The sequence below is a fragment of the Heterodontus francisci genome, chromosome 1 (assembly GCF_036365525.1).
Source record: "Heterodontus francisci isolate sHetFra1 chromosome 1, sHetFra1.hap1, whole genome shotgun sequence".
NCBI classification, from domain to species: Eukaryota; Metazoa; Chordata; class Chondrichthyes; order Heterodontiformes; family Heterodontidae; genus Heterodontus; species Heterodontus francisci.
The window spans coordinates 106,099,276-106,125,374 of NC_090371.1; the positions used below are offsets into that span (position 1 = coordinate 106,099,276).

The following is a 26,099-nucleotide window of genomic DNA, read 5'->3' on the forward strand; positions in this document are numbered from 1 at the left end:
CGTCTCCCAAACTTTGCAGATACAATTCCCTAACTGGCTGCTTGGAGGTGTGCAAGAGCAGCTTGCCCTTTGACTGGGAAGTGTCTGGCCCCTCCTGCAGACCTCATGGCATGGTTGAGGTTGGGAATTTGCAATGTAAGGAAAGGAGAAAGACCTTGCATTTATATAGTGCCTTATCGTGCTCGGAGCATGTCCAACTTTGCAATCAATATTTTGTCTAGTAAATCTGGGAGCCACCTTATATGCAATAAGATCCCACATTCAACAAATGACTGGCTAAATGATCAACTCATCTGTTTTCTGAACGTGTGGTATTGGCCTGAGCAGTGGCACCAGGTAGGCAATATACCATTTGCGATTTCCGGTCATGTTTCCAAAAGACCAGTCATCCTAATTATGGAATGCTGCACAGTTACTACTCATCTGTTCCCTGGTTGTTTATGTTTACCTCATGGGTAATGACTTGCTCCATGGTGCCATATTTGTACCATGTTAGTGGTTATGCTCCATTGTGTTGCCTTCTTTGTCTGCTTCATAGCTAGTAACCACTGCATATGTATTAGAGAAATCCAGAGCCTTAGGTATGTTGCACTGATACCTCCTATCTTGTCCTGCCTTCCTTGGAATTATCAATGATTCTGTTGCTTCCCTCTTCCTCTCAACTTATTAGGTGACCACATTTTGGCACAAACAATTTTTTTCCTTATATCTGTTTGTGATGCTTGTGCTTCATATTTCTCTGCTTAAGGAATACAACCTTTGGATAGTTCAGCCACATGTGCTCCCCTTGGTTATTCTGTGAATCCAGGAAAGCCCAAATCAAGCATTCCATACATGGTCAAGAAGTTTGGAGGTTGGAGATGGGGAGATTGATTCAAGAAAGGGTAGAGGGATAATCCGGGAAAATAGAGACCAGTCAACTCAACATTAATGGGTAGGGAAGCTATTGGAAACCGTTATTAGGAACAAAACTTTCATTTGGAAGAGCATGGGTTAATCAAGGAGAGCCAGCATTGATTTGTTGATGGTAAATTGTTTCTGACTAACTTGATTGAATTCTTTTCTGAGGTAACAGCAAACATTGATCAAGATAGTGAAATAGATGTATATATGGTCTTTCGGAAGGCATTCAATAAATTGCCACACAGGAAGCTTATTAAGAAGATGGAAACCCGTAAAATTATGGGGAAAGTGGTAGAATGCATTTGAAATTGGCTCTTCGACATGAAGCAAAAGGTAGTAGTGACAGAATGATTTTCAGACTGGGAGGTTGTCTGCAGTGATGATCCCAAAGGGTCAGTTTTGGGTCCACTGAACTTTGCAATTTTTATGCATGACCTAGTTTTGTGTGTGGGGAGTAGCATAATAAAACTTGCAAATGATACAGGAATTGGCAAAGTAGAAAATTATGATGAGGATAATTATAGGCTACAGGATAACATAGACAGGATGGTGAAATGGGCAGAAGCATGGCAGATGGAGTTCAATGCGTAGAAGTGATGCACTTTGGAAGGACGAATATGGAAAAACAGTATACTATAAATGACATGATTTTGAACAGTGTGGATAAGCAGAGAGACCTTGGTGTCCTTATACACTAATCCTTTAAGATGTTTAAAAAGTGTATGTTTTACTTGAATTTATAAATATAGGAATAGAATGTAAATGCAAAGAAATCATGTTAGAACTTTATAAATTACTGGTTAGGCCTCAGCTAGAGTATTGCAGACAATTCTGGGTACCATACTTGAGGAAACGATGTTAACACCTTCGAAAGGGTACAGAAGAGGTTTGCCAGGGACTTCGGTTATGAGGAGAGGTTGGAAAAGTTAGGACTGTTCTCCTTCAACAGAGAAAGTGAAGAGGTGATCTATTAAAGGTTTTTAAGATGATAGGTTTTGAAAAAGTAAATAGGGGAAAAAAATCCTTCTGGTAAGTGACTCAATAGAAGGGCCTGTACTGTGCTGTACTGTTCTATAACTAGAGGTCATGGATTCAAAATCATTGGAAAAAGATCTAGAGGGGAGCTGATGAGGAATATTTTTCACTCGGAGTTGTTGGAATCTGGAATGCTGAATACTCTACCTGAAAAAATAATAGAAGCTGATTCCATACATAATTTTAAAAGGGAGTTGGATTGGTCCACAGGTGACTGAAAGTGGCAACGCAGGTGGATAAGGTAGTCAAGAAGGCATACGGCATGCTTGCCTTCATCGGTCGGGGCATAGAGTATAAAAATTGGTAAGTCATGCTGCAGCTGTACAGAACTTTAGTTAGGCCACACTTAGAATATTGCGTGCAATTCTGGTTGCCACACTACCAGAAGGACGTGGAGGCTTTGGAGAGGGTACAGAAGAGGTTTACCAGGATGTTGCCTGGTCTGGAGGGCATTAGCTATGAGGAGAGGTTGGATAAACTCGGATCGTTTTCACTGGAACGACGGAGGTGGAGGGGCGACATGATAGAGGTTTACAAAGTTATGAGCGGCATGGACAGAGTGGATAGTCAGAAGCTTTTTCCCAGGGTGGAAGAGTCAGTATCTAGGGGACATAGGTTTAAGGTGCGTGGGGCAAAGTTTAGAGGGGATGTGCGAGGCAAGTTCTTTACACAGAGGGTGGTGAGTGCCTGGAACTTGCTGCCAGGGGAGGTGGTGGAAGCAGGTACAATAGCGACGTTTAAGAGGCATCTTGACAAATATATGAATAGGATGGGAATAGAGGGATACGGTCCCCTGAAGTACAGAAGGTTTTAGTTTCGACAGGCTTCAAGATCGGCGCAGGCTTGGAGGGCCGAATGGCCTGTTCCTGTGCTGTACTGTTCTTTGTTGTTCTTTGTACTTGAAGATGAGGAGCTTACAGGGTCACAGAAAAAACAGGAATGTTGGACTGAGCATGACTGCTCTTTCAAAGAGCCAGCATAGGCATGACAGGCTGACTGGTCTCCTCTGTGCTGTAGGTTTCTATGATTCTATAAATAAGACAGATCATTAACAGAGTTTGCTGGAGTATATTGTTTTGAATTTTCCTTCTCCATTTATGCGTGCATCCTCAGTGCCATAGGATTGCCCCTCTTTGTGGCCTGAGCACAAAGCATTCCTTGTTCTTACACTCAATTTCCTCACTCTGCTAGATATTGCTGAGCCATTTTATTACTTTAAAAGCACTGAGAATATGCTTAATGAACTTACTTGCTCCCGGCAGTCTTCAAGGGTCGTAATTTGTTTGAAGAAAATACAAATATGTGGATTAGTTAATCAGACAGCACTTGCTTAGGATACATATAGGATTAAGCTGCAGTTGTGAAGTGACTTGGTGGTGGGAACGAACGGGGAAGGGAAAATATGTCCTACAGACAAGAAAATACGCAACTTAATGCAATAGGCTAAATTTTGGTTTTGGACAATAGCTTGCCGAGGATATTTTACTCAGTGATAGGTAATACATTTTTGAATATTAACCTCAGTATATGCAGTAATGTAAGATGAATTCTAAAATCACCTCTCTGTTGATGTTCATGATATTGGCCTTGAGTTTGCGGTCAATAGCAAAGCAAGGTTGCTTGCCACTGACCTCAAAGTCAGGCTCACTAAGAGATCTAGGTTATTGAGTTTTAGGCAACTCAGGTTATTATCAATTATCAGTCAGAATTTAATTCAGTTAACTAAAATTAGTTCTTCAATAGCTTCTACTTTCTGAACGCCAGAAGCAGCTGATGTTGCCTTGCCAGAAACAATCCACAATGAACATTCAGGTTTAGTTCTGTCACACTGTTTCCTGTTTTCATGGAAATATGCATTATGTCCAATCACTGTAGAGGAACATGAAGAATAGTTAGTTCCTGCCTGACTGCAGATACACACCAAAGGAATGTGTGCAGTTCCTGAAGTTGACATTTTCCACTCCCTTCCTGCAAGTGAAATCTTTTGTTCATTAACTAAAATTCATCTTTTAAAATATGTGCATGCGAATTATCTGGAAATCTTGTGGTAACGAAGCAATTATGTCCTAAAGCAGCATTATATGATTCATTCAGGTGAGACTGTGTGTTTAAAGTCTCTGTTTTACTCAAACCTTTTGAAATTTATAGCTTAATAGTGTTAGTTGAATCAAGGTGATGTGCAGTGTGTTTTTCTATTAAGTCATTGCTCATACAAAATACCTGTTTGTTAGCATGGTAAATTACTATCCTAGCAGCATGTTTGAAATTGGCATTGACAGTTGTCCACCTTTTAATGGGTAGTAAAAAGCCCAGAGTTGCAATAAGGTCTCTACAATTGATCTTTCTGCCCTGAGAAGTGGAAATCAAACCACAGTTCTTGCTGTTGACCTTTATTTAGAGATATATGTTGGAAAATGTTAGATACCATCCTCTTATAAGGAATCAATGCCTTCAAGAGGGAAGAAGAATTATCAGAAGATATGGCAAGAAAAGGAAAGAGAGGATTAATTTTAAAAAGGAAGAAATATTGCGCACTTCTCATGATCTGTTGCTTTTAAAATTTTAAGAAGTAATTTTAAAAATGTCACTATATTTTCACTATAGCTTGTGAGTGCTACAAAATGGATCATTCATACTAGAGGAATTTCAATGTTTTGAACATTCACTGCCATTTGTGCTTTTCAAAATATACCCAGATCCAAAAACTGAAGATATTTGCAAAATGATTTTATAACTCTTTTTAATACTGAGTATTGGAAAGTACAATTGGTTTAATGTATAGATTCATAGAATGTCTTAATCTTAGATTAATTTAGAATAATTTGACTCCTGTTCTGAAATCCGTGCAGCAATATTAATAGAGTTCCCAGATGGTTAAACTAAGTTTGTTCATTGAGCTGTTTTGTAGTAGTTGCAGGTTTGCTCAATAATGAAATGCCTAATAATGGGCTTCCTCCCTGAAAAGATTGCACAAATTGTCATTAATATCAAAAATGTTCTTGTTTACAGTGACTTTTCAGCATCAATCAAAATCTATTACTGCCAAATAAGGTTAATAATTGGCTTGCAATTATTAGATCTTAGAGCCACGTTAAATTGTTACTATTTGCTGATATATTTGGTATTGATTAGCATTTATTCGGATCAAATTATTTTAAAGTATTTATGGTGGAATCAACATAGTTTGGAACATAAGTGCCATTTCTAAATCATCATACTTTAAAAGATTTAATGTAAAGATTTAACACGAGTATATTGAACATATATATAAAACCTAACATCTAATCACTAAATCGACAAGAACTTGTAATTACAGCATTCTGTTCTTAAATACACAGCAGATTTATTAGAGGAAAAAGGTAAATATTTTGGTTATAGACCTTGCTCAAATTTTCAGTAGTTTTTTTATTTATTTTATTTTATCTAGAGATACAACACTAAAACAGGCCCTGCGGCCCACCGAATCTGTGCCGACCAACAACCACCCATTTATACTAATCCTACATTAACCCCATATTCCCTACCACATCCCCACCATTCTCCTACCACCTACCTACACTAGGGGCAATTTATAATGGCCAATTTACCGATCAACCTGCACGTCTTTGGCTGTGGGTGGAAACCGGAGCACCCGGCGGAAACCCATGTGGTCACAGGGAGAACTTGCAAACTCCGCACAGACAGTACCCAGAATTGAACCCGGGTCGCTGGAGCTGTGAGGCTGCAGCGCTAACCACTGCGCCACTGTGCTCGGACATATTTAACAGTTACCTACTTAAATAAAAGAGCAGAAGGAAAAACGAGTAATCAGCTGGTGAATAGTTTAATTCTTAAATATTGTACAAATTTTCATGTCAACAAAAATGTAAATTGTACATTGAGGGTACTATAGTTTATTGTTCGGAAACATATGTTTTTCAGGACATTTAAGGGAAAGATACAGATGGAATCCATTGGTATCACCTTGACTTTATAGCCTGTTTAGCTCGTCTGAGTAAAAGTTATTACAGTTTAGAACAGTTTTCCAACATTCTTCATAGTTTTTGGAAAAATGTTGCATAAGTTGCACAAAAGGTCGAAAGATATCGAAAACAGTTATTCAGTTATTGTTCTCCAGTGATTCAGCATTAGTAACTGAGCCTTACAAGCCAGAAAGAGTTCCAGGATCGTTTCCCTAGTCTGTATCTAACTAGCTGATTTCAGCCGGGGATTGTTGTGTGTCATTTGTTGCAATTTGAAAAGGGGCAGAAAATAATTTAAAATTGGGGATTTAAAAAGTTTTTAAATGTAAAGTGCAGATTAAATAATGGTTTTATAGTTTTGTCGCAAGATGGAAGTAAAATTAAAACAGAACTAAGTCTGCATCTGGTAATGCATTCTGTCTTTTTACAATGATGAAACAATAGGTTATAAAGAACAAGAACGCAAGAAAATGTATGGATTTTACAACACCTACAAATGCTACCTAACAACACTTGTCAAGCTGCTGGTTGGCTTTCTTCTTCTGATGCCTCGAGGCCTTTCACTGGTTTGTCCTTCTGCTTGCCAGCGTTGTTCAAGGACTCTGGTTCAGTGCTGCAATTTAGGTTTAACATCAGTTCCTCGGAATTTCGCAAAGACCACTTCGTTAATTTACCTTAGCAAGAATAACATTTCCAATATAATTTCTAAAGATTTAGAAGGATTTAGCAGGCTGTCAGCACTTTTCCTTGATAGGAACGGTCTCATCTATATACATCCTCAAGCTTTTGTTAGTCTCATCAACTTATACTACCTGCATTTGAACAATAACCAGATACAGCACTTCAGTCCGGGTATCTTTGGAGGCCTTGCAGAACTTCGATTTTTATACCTGCAACATAATCAAATTCTTTCTATTCCAGGAGGATTGTTTTCTGATTTGACTGCCCTTCGTTACTTACAACTCGAAGGAAACTCCCTTAGCGTGCTCAGTGGTGGAATGTTCATGGGCTTGATGAGTCTGCATACACTGTATCTGGCTAACAATAGAATTTCATGGATATCTAATTCCTCCTTCAGGCAGCTTACAAGGCTGGAGTTTCTCGATCTGCAGGGAAACTGCTTGACTTGGATCCCATCAGATACTTTTGTTCAGCTTAAGATCCTTAAAAGGCTTGTTTTGTCCAATAACCCAATTATGTTGATCCATCCCTTTTCATTCAGTGGACTAGAAAGTCTCAAATATCTTTACCTCAGTAATGCTAAAATAAAAACTATAGCAAAAGGTGGCTTTGCTGCACTGAAGAACTTAAAGCATTTAGCACTAAGTAACAATAGCATAATTCATGTTAATTCTGATGCTTTTAAAATATTGCATCTGGGGTATTTGCAGCTTGACCATAACAATATATCCTTTATTGAGCCAGATGCTTTTGAAGGAATGGCAACAACTTTAAAAGTTTTACACTTAGCCAATAATCATCTTACAAATTTGCATCCTGAGGTCCTGAGGCCACTGGCTTCTCTAGATCATTTACTGATAAATGGTAATCCTTGGGAGTGTAACTGTAACATGCTCAATTTGCATAGATGGCTATTGTCATCCTCACTTAGGTTAAACATTCGTTGTCACAGTCCATCCCAACTACGTGGTAAGCCCTTGCACTATATCAGTATAAGTGAAATTGGCAGGTGCAATATCACTTTGGCACCTTTGGGATTAGATGCTGAAAAGAGATCTCCAACTGCTAATATAGTGTTGGCTTCAGTGAAAACAGATACCCCAAATGTTTATTTCAAGCTGGAGGACAATTCTGTAATAGTGCAAGAGTTCAGAGATGCAGTACTTGCAGCAGAAGACGCTGAACAGATCACAAGTGTGCTACCAGGGCAGCTACCAATCGGATATACACCTGTAAATTTAACCACATTTACAGGTTCAGATATGGCATCAATTTCGATTAAACCTTTATTAATCTGTGAACAAAATTTAGCGAAGCTGAACCAAGCCTTTGATGTACTCTTGGCCTTTTTTATCTTGGTGTGTGTAGCAGTTTTATTCCTGATATACAAAGTACATCAGTTGCATCAGAAACTGAAGGATGCTGAGGCTGATGGAGACAATGTTCTAGAGTATTACAGTGCATATCCATATGCACGGTATTATGTGACAGACCCAGTGCAGGCTATACCTTCAGAACCTGTGGCAAATCCAGAAATGGACCAGACCAGTATACTAAAGATAGCACACCCTGATAATCAGGCACAAGTTATTCTGTTTGAACACTCTGTTTTATGATTGTGTTTATAAGTCTGATGTACACTGAATAGAAGTTTTAACATTCAACGGCAATAGCTATTATTCATCAATTAGTTGTATTTTAAAGTATGTATGCATCATGAAATTTCAAATCTTACAAGCAACTCCTGTGCAGAACAATATTTTACTAAAATACTTTTATCCACGTGTACCAAAAGTATATATTTCAAGCAACTATGAAGCATGGAATTTTCCTGTTTGTTACATTGTATGTAGCCTCAGGAAGTTATGAAAAACAACCTGGATTTTAAAAACTTTAAGAGCTGCAAAAATGTTTAGGTGGTATGCATTTATTAATTTAGTGAATGCAAAGTATTCAGTTGTTGGCCTCCCAGTGGTTTAGTGGAACAGTTTCTTATATTATAAGGAATGCCAGGATACAATTCATGTTTAAATAATAACCTATGAACAAAAGTTTTGTACACATTTCTTGGTACTTATTCATGTTAATGGCGAGTTTGCAATTATGCACCAACATCAATGCCATGTTTTGGACTAAAATTCAAGTGGTAGAAAGAGCTATACCTTAAATGTACCATTTGGAGATTTTACTGGAAATGTATCACAAAGTATCTATATTTCTATAAGATTTAGTTTACCCAGATTTGACATCTGTTTAAAATGAACTTTAGAAGTTATCAAAATACCAGGAGTATATTGCATCTGGTGAGACACTGAACATCTGAGGTTAGTGTTTATAACGCAATCACGTCAAATATAATGGTACTGCTATAAGCATGTCACCATGGTTGCTTGTCAGTCCATGATGAGTACATCAAAAGAATAAAGCAGAATTTCTGAAGAAGGTTGAAGTGCCTCAATGATCCCACAGTGATGCTTTTTTTTATATTCCAAACGAGGGTTTCTTCTAATCTGTCCAGTATTCTGGCATTACTTTCTGACCATACAAAAGTAGACACCAGCTGATGCCAGCAATTTATGTCATAAATATGAATTAACTAGAGAGCATTGTGTAGATTGTGGATGTCCTACATTTTGATTGTGCTTGTCCTACAGCCAAAAACTAATCAAATACATTGTTCTTGCCTTTACTGTGGGTCATCTCTTCCGGCCTTAGTAAACCTAGGATTGCTACGATGCTGCTTGTTTAATCAGTTGATGCTGCACTTCGCCCACAGAGCTACAGATATTTTTATTTTTGTTTAATTTTCAACATTTTGTATAACATTTTGTTAGGTAGTCTTTTATGAAATATCATTGTTAATGCAATCGTATTCAAATAAAATTCACTATTTGAAATGTGCTTTTCCTGTTAATTACAGTAGTCTCTTGGATTTTTGGCATTATCTCTGGTTAAGTTTCCTTTTTGATACATCTATAATATTGTGGATTCATAAATTATTTTGGTTTTCTTAAGTTTTTTCTAAAAGTGCACATTTTTGGCCTACCTTCAAATAATTTAAATTCAAACAAGATCTATCACATACCTCCTATCTATGCAAAGATACTTGACTCCGTTTCTTGTGTCTTGTAGACCTTTTTGAAAAGTAATGTTCACTTTCAAAATTATGTTTCCAAGTTTATGTATGTTTTATGAAGCATAGTACATTTTAATGTGTAATTTTTATGCTTTGCACTGAGAAGTGATTTTTATTTTAAATTAAGTTTCCTTCTGGCACTGTCTTGTATTAAGCTTTTACATGATGTGGATATTGTCACCATCATGTGTAGGGGTTAACTTTGAATAAAATTCAAACCGGTTTGCTCAAATTTGGTTCATGTGGATCTACCTGTGCCTTTTTTTTTAAAAAAAGGTATTTGTGAGCACTATAAAACGGCAGAATTCGTTTTTTTTCCCACTCCATGTACATTGTTATTTAGAAAATGTTTCAAAGGCTCCTGATGTCAACATCCAGAAGAGAAAGGCTGTAAGGGATTTGTTGTGAATGTGTGTGTTTGAGAGATTTATGATATGCCGATCATTTCCATCAGTCTGATGACTCTGACAGTGTGGTTCACTTCCGTGATGCCACCCTCAGGACTGTGTCTGAGCTGCTGGTCTGCAGAAAGGGGACATTATTGATTCAAGATGTGGGTGATTTTGTTTTTGCAGGCATTAGGATGGCTGGCTGGATGCAGGCCAAGTTGTTGATCTGTCAAATTTTGCTTTCAGTCAATCTTGCTGAATTTTGTTTGTGTATGCAGAGAAGAAATTATATGTTTTTTTTGTTTGTTGTAAAAATTAATAGACAGTCCTATTTTAATGGGCAGCCAATCTTATCTCATTATATTTATGTCAAATCCTTTTGCTGATCTAATCCATATTAAGTGGATTTGGTCTCTAAATTGTAAACCAAATCCTCATGTCTCAATACTTCCATTATTAAAGTCTGAATGCACCATGGTGCTACACCTTTCTGCCATAACCTCTTTCACAGTGGGAAGAGCTTAAAAAGGCCCCCTATTCTAAGCCAATGTATTTAGATCACTGATACCACATCTAATAGCTGTAGTTCTTTAAATTGCTATTAGTCAGTATAAGATTAAATTTTGTGACAGGTTTAATGCAAATAGTAAGCGATTATAACTGTCAAATTTAATTATAAACATTCATACCCATCCAGTATAGGGAACAACTGCAAGCAATGCTGGCTATCAGTTTATATGTGAGAAAAGTTCAAGTGGGGGGAGAAAAGAGAAATGTAGTCGTAATCAGGGATAGTATAGTTAGGGGCATAGACACTGTTCTCTGTGGCCAGGATCGAGAGTCCCGAAGGCTCTGTTGCCTACCTGGTGCCAGGGTTCGGGATATCACATCTGGGCTGCAGAGGAACTTGGAGTGGGAGGGGAAAGATCCAGTTGTCGTGGTCCACGTTGGTACCAACGATATAGGTAGAACGAGGTTAGAGGTTCTGCTGAGGGAATATGAGCAGCTAGGGGCTAAATTAAAAAGCAGAACCAAAAAGGTGGTAATCTCCGGATTACTACCTGAGCCACAAGCAAATTGGCAAAGGGTCAATACGATTAAAGAGGTAAATGCGTGGCTCAAAGATTGGTGTGGGGGAAATGGGTTTGAATTCGTGGGACATTGGCGCCAGTACTGGGGGAGGAGGGAGCTGTTCCGATGAGACGGGCTCCACCTGAATCATGCTGGGACCAGAGTCCTGGCGAATCGCATAACTAGGGCTGTAGATAGGGCTTTAAACTAAATAGTGCGGGGGAGGGTTCAGTTGCATGGAAAAACAGGAAGTTAAAGGAGAACGTAGGTGTGTAGGTAGTGGTGAGGCTGATTGTTACCAAACTGCAAGAAGTATACTGGTTAAACCAGAAGAGAGAAGTAATAAACAGGCGAATAAAGCATCAGTGCTGAGGGACAGGTTAGGGGGTATAGCCCAAATAAGAGTTCCATATACAAATGCACGGAGTGTAAGGAATAAACTAGATGAACTGCAGGCGCTAATTCAAATGGAAGGTTATGATGTGGAGGCCATTGCGGAGACGTAGCTTCAGGGTGGTCGGGACTGGGAACTAAATATACCTGGTTATAAAGTTTACAGCAGGGACAGGAAAAATGGCAGAGGGGGTGGAGTAGCCTGACTGATTAGAAATAATATCACCTCATTGGTGAGGGAGGATATAATGAGGGGAAAGCATCCAGTGGAGACCTGATGGGTGGAATTGAGGAACAGAAAAGGATCTAAAATGATAATAGGTGTTGTGTACAGACTCCCTGGTACTAGTTCTGAGGTGTTAGATTGTATAAATGCACAAATTAGGCAAGTGTGTAACAAAGGCAGAGTAGTATTAATGGGGGATTTTAACTTACACATAGATTGGGAGAGGCAGACTAGCACCTGTCAGAAAGGTAGTGAATTTCTGGAATGTGTCCGGGATAGTTTCCTACAGCAATATGTCCCAGATGTAACAAGGGGACAGGCAATATTAGATTTAGTTATGAATAATGAGCCAAATTTAATTAGTAGCCTAACTGTGCGTGAACATTTATCAAATAGTGATCGCAACATGATCGAATTCAAGGTAGTGTTTGAAAGTGAAAAGCACGAATCAGCTACTAGAATTTTAGACTTGGGCAATGCTGACTTTACCGGGATGAGACAGAGACTGTCCATGGTAAACTGGGTAGATCTGTTAATGGGTCAAACGACTGAAGAACAGTGGAGAATATTTCAAGAAACATTTAACGAAATACACAGCGAGTATATACCCGAGAGGAAAAAGCTCCACTTCACACAAAGAACAGCCATGGGCAACTAAAATGCAAAACGCAGCACAGATCCGGCCCAATGGGATCGATACAAAGACAAGCAAAGGGACACAAAGCAGCTTATAAGAGCTACTAAAAGAGATTATGAAAGGAAACTAGCAAGGGACATCAAAATCAATAGGAAGAACTTTTATAGTTACATAAAGGGAAAGCGGGTGGTCAAGAGCAATGAAGGCCCACTAAAAGCTGAAACTGGAGATACTGTCATTGATAATGGGAAAATGGCAGACATATTGAACAATTACTTTGCCTCAGTATTTACAGTCGAACAGGAGGATAACTTGCCGGAAGTCCTGAAAAAATTAATAGCCGATAGGGGACAGGGACTTTATACAATTAATGTAAGTAAGTCATCAGTAACAAGGAAATTAATGGAACTAAAGAGTGAGAAATCCCCAGGGCCTGACGGTTTCCATCGAGGGTGTAAAGGAAGTAGGGGAGCACATTGTAGATGCCCGAACTATAGTCTTTCAGAGTTCCCTAGATTCAGGAGTGGTCCCTCTGGATTGGAAAGTTCCACATGTCACTCCACTTTTTAAGAAGGGTAAAAGGGGGAACCAAGGAAATTACAGACCAGTTAGCCTGACATCTGTGATGGGTAAGTTGCTGGAGTCTATAATCAAGGATAGGGTGACTGAACATCTAGAAAAATTTCAGTTAATCAGGGACTGCCAGCATGGATTCATGACGGGAAGGTCATTGCCTGACCAATCTCATTGAATTTTTTGAAGAGGTGACTAAGGTAGTGGACAGGGGAATGTCTATGGATGTTATTTATATGGACTTCCAAAAGGCATTTGATAAAGTCCCACATAAGAGACTGCTAGCTAAGGTAGAAGCCCATGGAGTTGAAGGCAAATTATTGACGTGGTTAGGAAGTTGGTTAAGTGGTAGGCGACAGAGTGGGGATAATGGGTAAGTACTTCGAATGGCAGGATGTAACTAGTGGTGTCCCGCAGGGATCTGTATTGGGGCCTCAATTATTCACGTTCATTAATGACTTGGATGATGACATAGTAAGTCATATATCCAAATTTGCTGATGATGTAAAGTTAGGCAGCATTGTAGACAGTCTAGATGATAGTATAAAATTGCAAAGAGACATTGACAGACTAGGTGAGTGGGCAAAACTGTGGCAGATGGATTTCAATGCGGGCAAGTGTGAGATTATCCATTTTGGACCAAAAAAAGATAGAGCAAGGTACTTTCTAAATGGGAAGAGGTTAAGTACAGTGGATGTCCAAAGAGACTTGGGGGTTCAGGTGCATAGATCTTTAAAATGCCATGAACAAGTGCAGAAAATAATCAAAAAGGCCAATGGAATGCGAGCCTTTGTATCCAGAGGATTGGGGTATAAAGTCACAGAGGTTATGCTGCAGCTGTACAAAACCCTGGTTAGACCCCACTTGGAGTACTGTGAGCAGTTCTGGGCACTACACCTTAGGAAGAATATATTGGCCTTGGAGGGAGTGCAACATAGGTTTACAAGAATGATATCTGGACTATAGGCGTTAAGTTACGAGGAGAGATCACACAAATTAGGCCTGTTTTTGCTAGAATTTTGAAGGTTAAGGGGTGATCTGATCGAAGTCTTCAAGATATTAACAGGAAAAGACAGGCTAGATAAAGATAAACTATTTCCACTGTTTGGAGATTCTAAAACTAGGGGGCATAGTCTAAAAATTAGGACCAGACCGTTGAGAGATGTTAGGAAGCACTTCTTCATGCAAAGGGTGGTAGAGGTTTGGAACTCCCTCCCACAAACAGCAGTTGAAGTTGTTAATTTTAAATCTGAGATAGATTTTTGTTAAGCAAAGATTTTAAGGGATATGTGCCAAAAGCAGGTATATGGAGTTAGGCCACGGATCAGCCACGATCTTATTGAATGGCGGGACAGGCTCGAGGGGCTGAATGGCCTACTCCTGTTGCTGTCTTCCTATGTTCTTATAAAAACTGCAAAAGCGATGGTCCCTACAATACTTTTTCTCGTAAATGAAATGAAGGGATGCGATAGTGTTAACTCTTTCTCAGCTGTTAATTTATTGTAAAAGGATTTGAAACACCATAAAAGTTTCATTATTTATTCATTGATATTAAAAATTATCCATGTATTTCAAGTTGTGTTTTCTCTTAAGCTATTTTAAATTATTTAGAGAACATATGCCTTTTGTTTTGCTTCAGAGTAGATTTCCTGTTGCAGACTTTGTAGAGATCGTACAATTTAAGCTGCTTCCTGTTCTTTTACAGTGTCATTCAAGATAAGTTCTGTGGCATTATAAACATTTGTGTGGAAGCATTGCATGACGTCCTGTCAGAGGATCCAGACACAGGAACTTATAAAGAGTAAGTAAGCAGTTCTGTCTATGACCACGCATGAATTTCAAGTTATATCAAATTCTTTAATTGCACTGCATTAATTGGAAACTATGGGTGCAAACTGGGCAGTTTTAATCATGAGTAGCCAATCCAAAATACCAATTCTGTAGACAAAACATCTGCCAATACCCTTATTGCCTTAGACCATTCATTGACAGGCTACAAAGTTTATAGAGAGACCATGTTTCATATGTAGGTTGGTTTTCTGGGATAATTTCATCTGCCAATTCATTGTGATCCCGTTTATCCCAAGAGAGCATTAGGTATGTCCAATTTTCGTTTAAGAGCACTTGAAATAGATCCCAGTGACTGACTATGCCTCAGATGATTTTGATTTGTGCTCAACAGTAAGCCTGTTTCACGATTCTTGTACTCAAGTTGTATATTTACTGAAAGTCTATTCTGTCATATTGAACTTTGGCAAAAAAAATCCATTATCTAAAGAATTTCTTTTGAAAAAAAAATGCCATTTCTAGTTTTGCGCAGTGTACGAAGATATTAATGTTTTACTCATATTTGAAATGTTATTCTTGGGAGGTTCTTTGAGTTGCTTGCACTTTAATTTTGGCCAACATAAATTCGTATATGATAAAAGCAGGGTTTTGTTGCCAGGATTTTGTTGAAGTGAAGGTGGATATTGACGTCTTGGTGAGCGTCACCAGGCATTGCACATAACTCCTTTGCAGAAATGGCAACATTTCTATTTTGCCTAATTTTCCTTTCAAATAGCAACATGTAAAATGTTTGCAAATTTCATGGCAATATTTTATAAAGTAACTTTATTACTGATGCATTTGGTGTTTGTCATTCCTGTGATCTGCTATAGTTAATGTAATAAGTATAATTAGCGATTAATTCAGATCATATTTTTGGGAAAACCGGTATTTAGATGTATTAAGTGGCTTAATTTGATACTGACTCTATTCTTGAATATACCAGGAAACTGTCTTGAAATTGTTTGCTACAGTTCTGTGTTGTTAGTCTCTACCATGCATTATTTCCTTTGATCTCCTCCAACTTTGCAACATGTATATTTAAAAAGAGCTCCAGCGGTGGCATGTTCTGTAGCAAGGGTTACAGTAAACCAGAAAATAAACCACATTTCAAGATAAATTTTACAGGGCTCTGCAGGCACAATTTACAGTGGCAGAACGAGATTGTGCTGCAAGTATAACCCTCATTAGATTAGATTAGAGATACAGCACTGAAACAGGCCCTTCGGCCCACCGAGTCTGTGCCGACCATCAACCACCCATTTATACTAATCCTACATTCCTACCAAACATCCCCATCTGTCCCTATATTTCCCTACCACCTACCTACACTAGTGACAATTTATAATGGCCAATTTACCTAACAACCTGCAAGTCTTTTGGCTTGTGGGAGGAAACCGGAGCACCCGGAGAAAACCCACGCAGACACAGGGAGAACTTGCAAACTCCACACAGGCAGTGCCCAGAATCGAACCCGGGTCCCTGGAGCTGTGAGGCTGCAGTGCTAACCACTGCGCCACTGTGCCGCCCCACGAAATTAATGTTTCGTAAAATTTGATCCCATGCTGGATTTATAGTTGCCAACTGTAGTTGCACATATTCCAGGAGGATTTGTCACATGACCTCTTGTTCTAACCACCCTGGCCCCCAGCAGTCATTGATTGGATAGTTAATGAGAATAAGAATGCTGATTGGATGAATCTATGGTCAATTAAATTGATTTCATGTCCTGATATCATCACTGTCTGTAAAAATAGGAGCACAACCTAATTGAATGATGAAAGCACCTTGATGAATTTTTTCTTGTTTTTACAGATATTTTTAAATTAAATTATTAGACAGAAAAAGATCTTTAAAAAGTTACATATTTTGAAGGAATTCAAAAAAAGACATTGAAACTTTCAATGCAATACTTAATACTATCTTCAGAACCTTTAATTTGTTAAGTTTCACCTCACTCACTTACGTGCTCTCTTCCCCCACCCCTCTGTCTTTCTCTTTCTGCCCCCCCCCCCCTTCCACCCCAAAAACACTTTAATATAATGTACATAAGCTGCTGCTGGGTAGAATATGTATATAGACTTTAAGCATCATCATAGGATGTGATGTCATGAGTCTGAACCTCATGTTGCGCAATGTGAATGGAGATAAGACCCCTGTAAAGAAACTCTTATTACTTTGATCCAAAGTCTACTATCCTCATTTAATATTAATGGACACTGACCAGTAAAGTGGTGGCAGTGGCAAAAACGACTTTTGTCAGGTAAAGACAGAAGATATCGAAAACATCGGAGAAAAGCATGGAAAAGTCAGGACCCTTATGGAGAGCTTTGAGCGAGCAACGGGGCCCAACGAAACCGAGGTTTCTCTATAGCCACCTCCTTCAGTACTCTGGGATGTAGCTCATCTGGTCCAGGGGATTTATCAGCTTTCAATCCAATTAATTTTTTCGAGTCATAGAGTTATACAGCACAGAAACAGGCCCATCGTGTCCGTGCCAGCCATCAAGCACCTAACTATTCTAATCCCATTTTCTAGCACTTGGCCCGTAGCCTTGTATGCTATGGCATTTCAAATGCTCATCTAAATATTACTTAAATGTTGAGGGTTTCTGCCTCTATCACCTCTTCAGGCAGTGTGTTCCAGATGCCAACCACCCTCTGAAAAGATTTTACCTCAAATCCCCCCTAAACCTCCTGCCCCTTACCTTAAATCTCTGCCCCCTGATTATTGAACCCTCCGCTAAGGGAAAAAGTTCCTTCCTATCTAACCTATCCTATTATGCCCCTCATAATTTTGTATACCTCAATCATGTCCCCCCTCAGCCTTCTCTGCTCTAAGGGAAACAACCCTTAGCCTTTTCAGTCTCTCTTCATAGCTGAAATGCTCCAGCCGAGGCAGCATCCTGGTGAATCTCCTCTGCACCCTCTCCAGTGCAATCACATCCTTTCTATAGTGTGGTGCCCAGAACTGTACACAGAACTCCAGCTATGGCCTAACTAGCATTTTATGCAGCTCCATCATAACCCCTCCCTGCTCTTATATTCTATGCCTCGGCTAATAAAGGCAAGTCTCCCATATGCTTTCCTAACCACCTTATCTACCTGTGCTGCTGCCTTCAGTAATCTATGGACAAGTACACCAAGGTCCCTCTGACCTTCTGTACTTCCTAGGGTCCTACCATCCATTGTATATTCCCTTGCTTTGTTAGTCCTCCCAAAATGCATTACCTCACACTTCTCAGGATTAAATTCCATTTGCCACTGCTCCGCCCATCTGACCAGCCCATCTATGTCGTCCTACCACTTTATTGATACTAATTACTTTCAGTTCCTCATTTGATTCCTGGGATGGTGGGGCTGATGTATGAGGAGAGATTGAGTCGGTTGGGATTATATTCGCTGGAGTTCAGAAGAGCGAGGGGGGATCTCATAGAAACCTATAAAATTCTGACAGGACTTGACAGGATAGATGCAGGAAGGATGTTCCCGAAGGTGGGGGACTCCAGAACCAGGGGTCATAGTCTCAGGATATGGGGAAAACCCTTCAGGACTGAAATGAGGAGAAATTTCTTCACCCAGAGAGTGGTGAACCTGTGGAATTCGCTACCACGGAAAGCAATTGAGGCCAAAACATTGTATGTTTTTCAAGAAGGAGTTAGATATAGCTCTTGGGTTTAAAGGGATCAAAGGATACGTGGCGAAAGTGGGGACAGGCTACTGAGTTGGATGATCAACCATGATCATAATGAATGGTGGAGCAGGCTCTAAGGGCCGAATGGCCTACTCCTCCTATTTTCTATGTTCCATAAGTCCCTTGGTTCCCTAACACAAAGTAATTGTTTAGTCTCTCCGCTATTTCTTCATTCTCCACCACAAACTCTCCTGTCTCTGCCTACAATGGACCACCGTTTCCTATTCACATACCTAAAGAAGGTTTTGCAGTCCGCCTTTATGTTTCTAGCTAGCTTGCCTTCATAATCTCTTTTCCCTCTCTTTATCAGTTTCTTTATCCTCCTTTGTTGGAGTCTAAATTGCTCTCAATCCTCAAGCTTACCACGTTTTCTGGCGACCTATAAGCAATCTTTAATTTCTTTTGTTAACTATGGTTGATTCACCTTTCCTGTTGGGCTTTTGTGTCTTAGAGGTATGTATATTTGTTGTAAATCGTGTAATACTTCTTTAAGTACTAGCCGTTGCCTGTCTACCGTCAAATCTTTTAATGTATTTTCTGAATCCACCTTAGCAACTTGCCCCTCATATCTTCATAGTTTCCTTTGTTCAGATTTAAGACCCTAGTTTCAGAATGAACTATATCTCTTTCAAACTTAATGTAGAATTCTATCATATTGCGGTCACTATTTCCTAATGGCTCCTTTACCGCAAGGTTATAATTATCCCTTTCTCATTGCATAATACGAAATCTAAAATAGCCCCATCCCTAGTTGGTTCTTCAACATGCTGCTCCAGAAATCCATCTCATACACACTCCAGGAATTCATCCTCTACAGCATTAGTGCTAATTAGGTTTACCCAATCACTATGTAAATTGAAGTTGCCCATTATTACTGTATTGCCCAGGCTACATGCAGCTCTAATTTCCTGATTTATACCGTGCCCAACATTACTACTGTAGTTTGGAAAAGGCCATTCTGTTGAGCAGACAAGCAGAGGTCTGAAAATTTAATCGACTACTAGTTGGGGGGGATAGGGGAGTCCAACCTCGAAAATTCTAGAATCCGTTGAGTCTGTGGAGAAGACAGAGAACAATGGCGCCTGAAAGCCTGAGAAGCGGGAAAGACATCTACAGACAGCAGCATTGCACTGCAGTAGGTGTGGCCGGGAGAGATACCGGCAAAAAAATTGCCCAGCCAGGGAAGCTAAATGTTTCTGGTGCAAGATCAGGAAATACTTTCAACAGATCTGTCTCAGCAAGAAGCAAAAGATGCAGACCAGCAAAAAAAAATGAAATAAATGGAAAACAAACGATCAATACTCCCTTCTTTGGGGAAGTGCAAGAGAACAACCAAGATTGCTGGGAAGCAGAGATCTTAGTGGGGAAAAATAAAAGCAACTTGAAGTTAAATATAGGAACAGCAGTTTCTGTCCCATCCAACAAAACACCATGGCTAAGGAAGGAATGGACCTGTTTGAACATAAAGGGAAGATTTTCCTTATTGTCATTGACTATTACTCCAGATGGGTTGAAGTCAAACCAATACATGGCCAGAGTTCTGAAGCCATAATCAAATCAGGAAAATAAATTTTTGCCAGACATGGCACTCCGGACCTAGTGCTCTCCAAGAATGATCCACAATTCGCTAATGAAGCCTTCAAAGATTTCACAGAAATGTATGGGTTTGCCCATGTTGCAAGTTCACCGAGGTACCCCCAGCGCAATGGAGAAGCGGTGAGAGGCGTTTGAACCATGAAAATGCTATTCGAAAAGAATGAGGTTTTTCAGCTGGCACTATTAAACTATCGATCAAGGACAATCCAGAACGGGTTGACCCCATGTTACTTGCTGATGGGCAGGAAGTTGAGGACACAACTACCCACAGTCCCAAGGATCCTTCAGCCAGAAGACCGGGCAAGGGTGAGAGAAGAGAAAGAGACGTCAATCCAAACCAAGAATCATAATAGATGCTACAGAGCAAAAAATCAAACAGACCTATGACCTGGAGATTTGGTTTTGATTAAAGATCAGGGTTGATATGGGGAAATGATGGAGAAATCTCCATATCCTTCATCCTGCATAGTCCAAACAGCCCAGGGATGGATAAGGTGAAATAGAAGATCATTGGTACTGACACCACAGAAAAAAACAAATGAGAAAAAATCAAGAGAATAAGCTACCAGAGGGAGCTGATGAACTGGTGATACAACCGACAACCGATCACTGAGACGATAGTGAAAGCAGAGAACCGGAGTCATCCAGTAGTTACACTCACCTGCAGGAAAGTGAGGAAGAAGAGCTGAAAGACCCAATACCCCAAACAAGTGAAAGAAGAACACGCTGTGACAAAGTCGTGAGAACCCCACAGCTTTATAGACCTGATGAATGAATTCAGAGACTTGTTGGGGGTGGGGTGGAGAGGAGATGTAAGATAACGTACATAAGCTGTTCCAAAACAAGAAATGCTGGATTCACTCAGCAGGTCTGGCAGCATCTGTGGAAAGAGAAGCAGAGTTAACGTTTCAGGTCAGTGACCCTTCTTCGGAACTGACAAATATTAGAAAAGTCACAGATTATAAACAAGTGAGGTGGGGGTTGGGCAAGAGATAACAAAGGAGAAGGTGCAGATTGGACCAGGCCACATAGCTGACCAAAAGGTCACGGAGCAAAGGCAAACAATATGTTAATGGTGTGTTGAAAGACAAAGCATTAGTACAGATTAGGTGTGAATATACTGAATATTGAACATCAGCAAGTGCAAACCTGAAGAAAAACAACCTGAAAAAAACAGTGGGTAAGCAAACTGAACAAACTAAGATGAAATGAAATAAATGCAAAAAAAGATTGTAAAAAATGTAAAAAGGAATGCAAAAAAAAAGGAAGAAAAAATAACTAAAAATGACTAAAAATGAAAGTAAAGTGGGGGGCTGTCATGCTCTGAAATTATTGAACTCAATGTTCAGTCCGGCAGGCTGTAGTGTGCCTAATCGGTAGATGAGATGCTGTTCCTCGAGCTTGCGTTGATGTTCACTGGAACACTGCAGCAATCCCAGGACAGAGATGTGAGCATGAGAGCAGGGGGGAGTGTTGAATTGGCAAGCAACCGGAAGCTCAGGGTCCTGCTTGCGGACTGAGCGGAGATGTTCCGCAAAGCGGTCACCCAGTCTGCGCTTGGTCTCCCCAATGTAGAGGAGACCACACTGTGAGCAGCGAATACAGTATACTACATTGAAAGAAGTACAAGTAAATCGCTGCTTCACCTGAAAGGAGTGTTTGGGGCCTGGGATAGTGAGGAGAGAGGAGGTAAATGGGCAGGTATTACACCTCCTGCGATTGCAAGGGAAGGTGCCCTGGGACGGGGACGAGGTGGTGGGGGTAATGGAGGAGTGGACCAGGGTGTCGCGGAGGGAACGATCCCTTCGGAATGCTGACAGGGGAAGGGAGGGGAAGATGCGACTGGTAGTGGCATCACGCTGGAGGTGGCGAAAATGGCGGAGGATGATCCTTTGGATATGGAGGCTGGTGGGATGAAAAGTGAGGACAAGGGGAACCCTTGTCATAAGCTGTTGCTGGGTAGGTTATTTATGTAGGCATTAAGCATCATCACAAAATGTGATGTCACTAGTCTGAACTTCATGTTGCTCAGTTTTGATATAGATGCCTTTGAGATAAGGCCCCTGTAAATAAACTCCTGTTACTTTGACCAAAAGTCTACTATCCTCATTTAATATTCATGGCACACTAACCATATAGTTCACACTCCACTGCCATTCTCCGCTCACCATCTGCCATTCAGACCCCAGTCTGCAATCCATTTGGTGACCTGACTGTAGAGGCAGGCAGAGAATTGTGATTGACTAACTGCATCTTTCAATCAGACTGGCAGGGAACACAGGTGAAATTGATCACAGCTGACACGCTGCCTGGAGAACATCACTTTATTTAATTACAATATAGCAGTGTCTACCTTGATTGCAAATCACTTCGAGTTCGTGAAAGGCAATATATAAATGCAAGTTTGTGTTTTCTTAATTGTTGTTGTTTTGCTGCATTATACTCATATGATTTTACTTTTAGGTTGCTTTCAGATTAATCTTTAATTCCAGGAGACTCTTAAGACAATCCAGGAGGGCCGGCAACCCTAACTGCATTTCTTTACTCTGATTGATGCTGCATCTATAGCGTCCAGTTTGCCCATATGAGGTGAACATGCCATGAGTCTTGACACGTGGCCTGCTCACCTAGGCTTATAAAGGAAAATTATTGTTTGAGTCGATGTCAAGAATGCTTGTTTTTTGTAGTTGCAATTACATTTTGCTACACGCATTAGTTGGTTTTATTCAACAGTCTGCTATTTTTATTTTTTCCCTCTACCAATATTTACATTCATATTTATTGGTTGCCAGTACGATATAAATTACACTTCTGCAGATGTGAAACAACCAAGGTGTTTTGTCCATATGTATCACTATATTAGGACCTGCCTTTATAGACATCAAGCATCAGCTCAAGTGTGCCAGCACCAGGTGGCAGGATTTCCCTCAAGTGCAGGATGCTGTAGATTACACTATGGCTCTTCATTACCAATCCCGTAGCCTTCATGAACAGAAATTGTTTGAACACAATTAATGTCGAGCAGTTGACCACAAAAACATCGTTGAATATGTCAATGGCTTGCTTGCAGGAAACAGCCGCTCTTTGAAGAAGAAAGACAATAGTAGACCAGGGCCAACCTATGTATCTGGCTACTGAAAAGTCAGATACTGCTTGACAATGAAGCAGCACCTCAGAATCGAAGCCTGAGCTCTCTTTGCTGTTCCTGTATCACTACCTCTGTTTGATAAAAACATGCAATTTTTTATAACATTCATTGCCAGGATGTGGGCATCGCTGGCCAGGCTGGCACTTACTGCCCATCCCTAGTTGCCTTGAGAAGGTGGTTGTGGGTCATCTTCCTGAATGACTGCAATCCATGTTATGAAGGTGCTCCCACAATTATGTTAGGTAGGGACTTCCAGGATTTGTAGTGGTTTGACACAATTGTGTAGGCTGCCAGGCTACTTTAGAGGATGGGGCTGGAGTTACATATAGGCCAGATCAGGTAAGAACAATAAGTTTCTTTCCCTAAAAGACATTAGAAACATCGAAAATAGGAGCAGGAGTAGGCCATTCAGCCCTTTGGGCCTGCTCCGCCGTTCAAAAAAGATCATGGCTGATCGTCTAATTCAGTACCCTGTTCCCACCTTCTCCCCATATCCCTTGATCCCTTTGGCATTAAGAAATATATCTGTCTCCTTCTTGAATATATTTAGTGACTTGGCCTCCACTGCTTTCTGCAGTAGAGAATTCCAGAGGTTCACCACCCTCAGTGAAGAAATGTCTCCTCATCTCAGTTCTAAATGGCATACCCCATGTCCTTAAACTGTGACCCCCTGGTTCTGGACTCCCCAGCCATCGGGAACATCCTCCCTGCATCTAGAATGTCTAGTCCTGTTGGAATGTTATAGGTTTCTATGAGATCCCCTCTCATTTTTCTAAACTCTAGTGAATATAGGCTAGTCGACCCAATTTTTCATTCGTCAATCCTGCCAGCCTAGTAAATCTTTTCTGCACTCCCTCCATGTCAAGAACATCCTTTCTCAGATAAGGAGACCAAATCTGCACACAATATTCCAGATGTGGTCTCACCAAGGCCTTGTATAACTGCAGTAAGACATCCTTGCTCCTGTACTCAAATCCTCTTGCAATGAAGGCCAACATACCATTCGCCTTCCTAACTGCTTGCTGCACCTGAATGTTTGCTTTCAGTGACTGGTGTACAAGGACACCCAGGTCTCGTTGCACCTCCCCCTTTCCCAATCTATCACCACTCAGATAATTTGCCTTTCTGTTTTTACAACCAAAGTGGATAACATCACATTTATCCACATTATACTGCATCTGCTATGCTTTTGCCCACTCACCCAACTTGCCCAAATCACATTGGAGCCTCTTTGCATCCTCCTCACAGCTCACATTTCCCCCAGAGCTTTGTGTTGTCCGCAAACTTGGAAATGTTACATTTAGTTCCCTCACCCAAGTCATTAATATATATTGTGAATAGCTGGGGCCCAAGCACTGATCCCTGCGGTACCCCACTAGTTACTGCCTGCCACCTGGAAAAAGACCCATTTATTCCTATTCTCTGTTTCCTGTCTGTCAACCAATTCTCAATCCATGCCAGTATATTACCCCCAATCCCATGTGCTTTAATTTTGCACACAAACCTTTTAGTGGGACCTTTAAAAAAGCCTTCTGAAAATCCAAATGCGGCACAGTGGCGCAGTGGTTAGCACCGCAGCCTCACAGCTCCTGCGACCCGGGTTCAATTCCGGGTACTGCCTGTGTGGAGTTTGCAAGTTCTCCCTGTGTCTGCGTGGGTTTCCTCTGGGTGCTCCGGTTTCCTCCCACATGCCAAAAAACTTGCAGGTTGATAGGTAAATTGGCCATTAGAAATTGCCCCTAGTATAGGTAGGTGGTAGGGAAAATATATAGAGGGATAGGTGGGGATGTGATAGGAATATGGGATTAGTGTAGGATTAGTGTAAAACGGGTGGTTGATGGTCGGCACAGACTCAGTGGGCCGAAGGGCCTGTTTCAGTGCTGTATCTCTAAACTAAACTAAACACATCCACTGGTTCTCCCTTATCTATTCTACTAGTTACATCCTCAAAAAACTCCAGTAGATTTGCTAAGCATGATTTCCCTTTCGCAAACCCATGCTGACTTTGTCCAATCCTGTTTATGCTTTCCAGGTGTTCTGCTATCACATCCTTTATAATAGACTCTAGCATTTTCCCCACTACTGATGTTAGTGAACCAGTTGGGATTTTACAACAATCTGGCAGCTTTATGGTCACTTTTACTAGTACCGACATTTTTAAAACTGAATTCAAATTCTCAACTGCTATCGCAGGATTTGAACTTGCATTCTTTGGATTATTAGCCCAGGCCCCTAGATTACTAGCCCAGTGATCTAACGACAAAATTTCTGTGAACATCTTAGGCACAGTGAAAGAGTATGAGCAATGGTTACATGCCAGATTTATTTCCCTCATTTGTAGTCAGGTGTGAGAGACCTGAGTAGCTGCTTTGATTCCATCACTGATCTTCTAAACAGTTTGCACCTATACTTTTACTAGATAGTGGTCCTTAGCCCCAAATTGCACCTCCTGTAGTAGGTTCTCAATCTCTATAGCATTAAAGAAAGCAGTGTTGCCCATATGTGTCAGCAGTATTATTGTAAACAATTATCTCTCTCTTCTGCCACCATATCACCCTTCAGTAACAAATTGCAGCCCTTTAGGAGCTGCTGCCTCTCAAACATTTTTGCCTGCCAACCAGGTAAACAGGCTACAGTCAAAGCTCTCCAGTAATCTTTTCAGGTTAGCCTATCCAAATTAAGGGAAGACTCTCCCATCACATAATTTATAGTGGCCTGCCTTCTGCACTGCTAGTGCAGGCTAATTGGGGCACCTCAACTTCATTTTTGGAAAATCAAGATTTTGAAGTGTGTTTTTTCAGTATTGTATATTGGGCCTGATGCATTTTA

The 26,099-nt window shown here is 40.3% G+C and overlaps 2 protein-coding genes across 5 annotated transcripts in view; both read left to right on the forward strand.

The window, feature by feature from the left end:
* ipo11 (importin 11) overlaps nt 1-26,099 on the forward strand; it is an 837,351-nt gene that overhangs the window by 619,118 nt on the left and 192,134 nt on the right. For all 4 annotated transcript variants that reach the window (XM_068034109.1, XM_068034083.1, XM_068034101.1 and 1 more), the window contains one exon: nt 14,712-14,807. In XM_068034109.1, the coding sequence (XP_067890210.1) occupies nt 14,712-14,807 (96 nt within the window). The remainder of the gene's footprint in view (nt 1-14,711; nt 14,808-26,099) is intronic.
* LOC137371472 (leucine-rich repeat-containing protein 70-like) lies at nt 3,870-9,478 on the forward strand. Its single transcript, XM_068034124.1, has 2 exons — nt 3,870-4,032; nt 6,345-9,478. The coding sequence occupies exons 1-2, from the start codon at nt 4,020-4,022 to the stop codon at nt 8,195-8,197; spliced, it is 1,866 nt and encodes a 621-aa protein (XP_067890225.1). The 5' UTR covers nt 3,870-4,019; the 3' UTR covers nt 8,198-9,478.